General features: G+C 45.0%; 1 protein-coding gene across 1 annotated transcript; it reads left to right on the top strand.

Moving 5' to 3' along the window:
* Positions 1–59: 59 nt before the first annotated feature.
* Pmar_PMAR027081 (conserved hypothetical protein) lies at positions 60–1,055 on the top strand (the record flags this gene model as incomplete). The annotated part of the gene is made up of 4 exons (XM_002765830.1): positions 60–102; positions 150–202; positions 312–532; positions 848–1,055. Coding segments are annotated over 4 exons (525 nt in total), but the record flags the coding sequence as incomplete, so codon positions are not given.
* Between the last annotated feature and the right edge of the window lie 35 nt (positions 1,056–1,090).

Genomic DNA, 1,090 nt, shown 5'->3' with positions numbered 1-1,090 from the left:
TGAGGCTTTAGGTATACTGTGAATATGAATGTGGACGTCTCCCTGGCGCCGTGAAGTTTATGGTTAGAGATCCCCAGAAGGAGGCTAAAGATGCTGATGATGGTAATTAAATATTGCTAAGTGCATGATGTGGGAGTTTTGCATCTCAGGTGAGAAGAATCAAGTATTTGTCATGAGTGGGTTCCCTCTGGGAGTTCAACTGGTAGTAGTAGTAGTAGTAGTAGTAGTAGTAGTAGTAGTAGTAGTAGTAGTAGTAGTAGTAGTAGTAGTAGGTAGCTGCTCGCCAATACTCAAGGTTGCTGTGATTTCAGAAAGATCAGTATTTTCTGCACAATCATTTGAAATTCAAGTTGGAGTATCATCGTCCCGAGGACGCTGACGACAGCGGGGTCTCGCTTTACCGAGTGGTGGGGTTTGAGATTGAACCAAGCAGTTTGAAGCAGTTTGTGAGGGATGGTGGTGACTCGGCTGTTTGCCAAAGCGAAGGAGCCTCTTTGGAGCCTCTTGACCTCGACAAGGCAGAGACTATCACGTAGGATGCGATCAACTACACATGCTCAACTGCATTTGTTGGTAACAATATAGAAATTCCGAGGTTGTTTTGTAAAATCATCATTGGTTTTTGTATACTTCTCCTCAAAACCGTGTGTGAATTTTCATAATGTAGTGAAGAAACGTACGAGCTCAGTTGAGGGAGCCAAACGTATATTCTCCCACTGGGGTTTCACCACCCGTTTTACGTGGAATGGCGTAGTACTCTGTGAAAAACCGGATATTCGCGGTGATATGCAGTAGTCGTGAAATATGTTTTCCATATCACGGTCATGAAACTCCACTGAATAATCAGATACACCTATGATGTGGAATGGACTGAGAACCCCGATAAGGAATGGGTGACACGCTGGGACATCTACCTTCAAATGTCCCCAGGGTCGGGCCAAATACACTGGTTCAGCATCATCAACTCGGTGCTTATCGCGTTGTTCTTGTCTGGTATGGTGGCTATGATTCTCATCCGAACTCTTGCGCGTGATATTGCCAAGTACAACGAGCTTGTTGGAGAAATGACCGCTGAAGAAGCTCAGGAGGA

Source organism: Perkinsus marinus (assembly GCF_000006405.1).
Source record: "Perkinsus marinus ATCC 50983 genomic scaffold scf_1104296974530, whole genome shotgun sequence".
Taxonomy (NCBI): domain Eukaryota; phylum Perkinsozoa; order Perkinsida; family Perkinsidae; genus Perkinsus; species Perkinsus marinus.
Note: the sequence above shows the minus strand (reverse complement) of the source record. Positions and strands in the feature narration are given on the sequence as shown.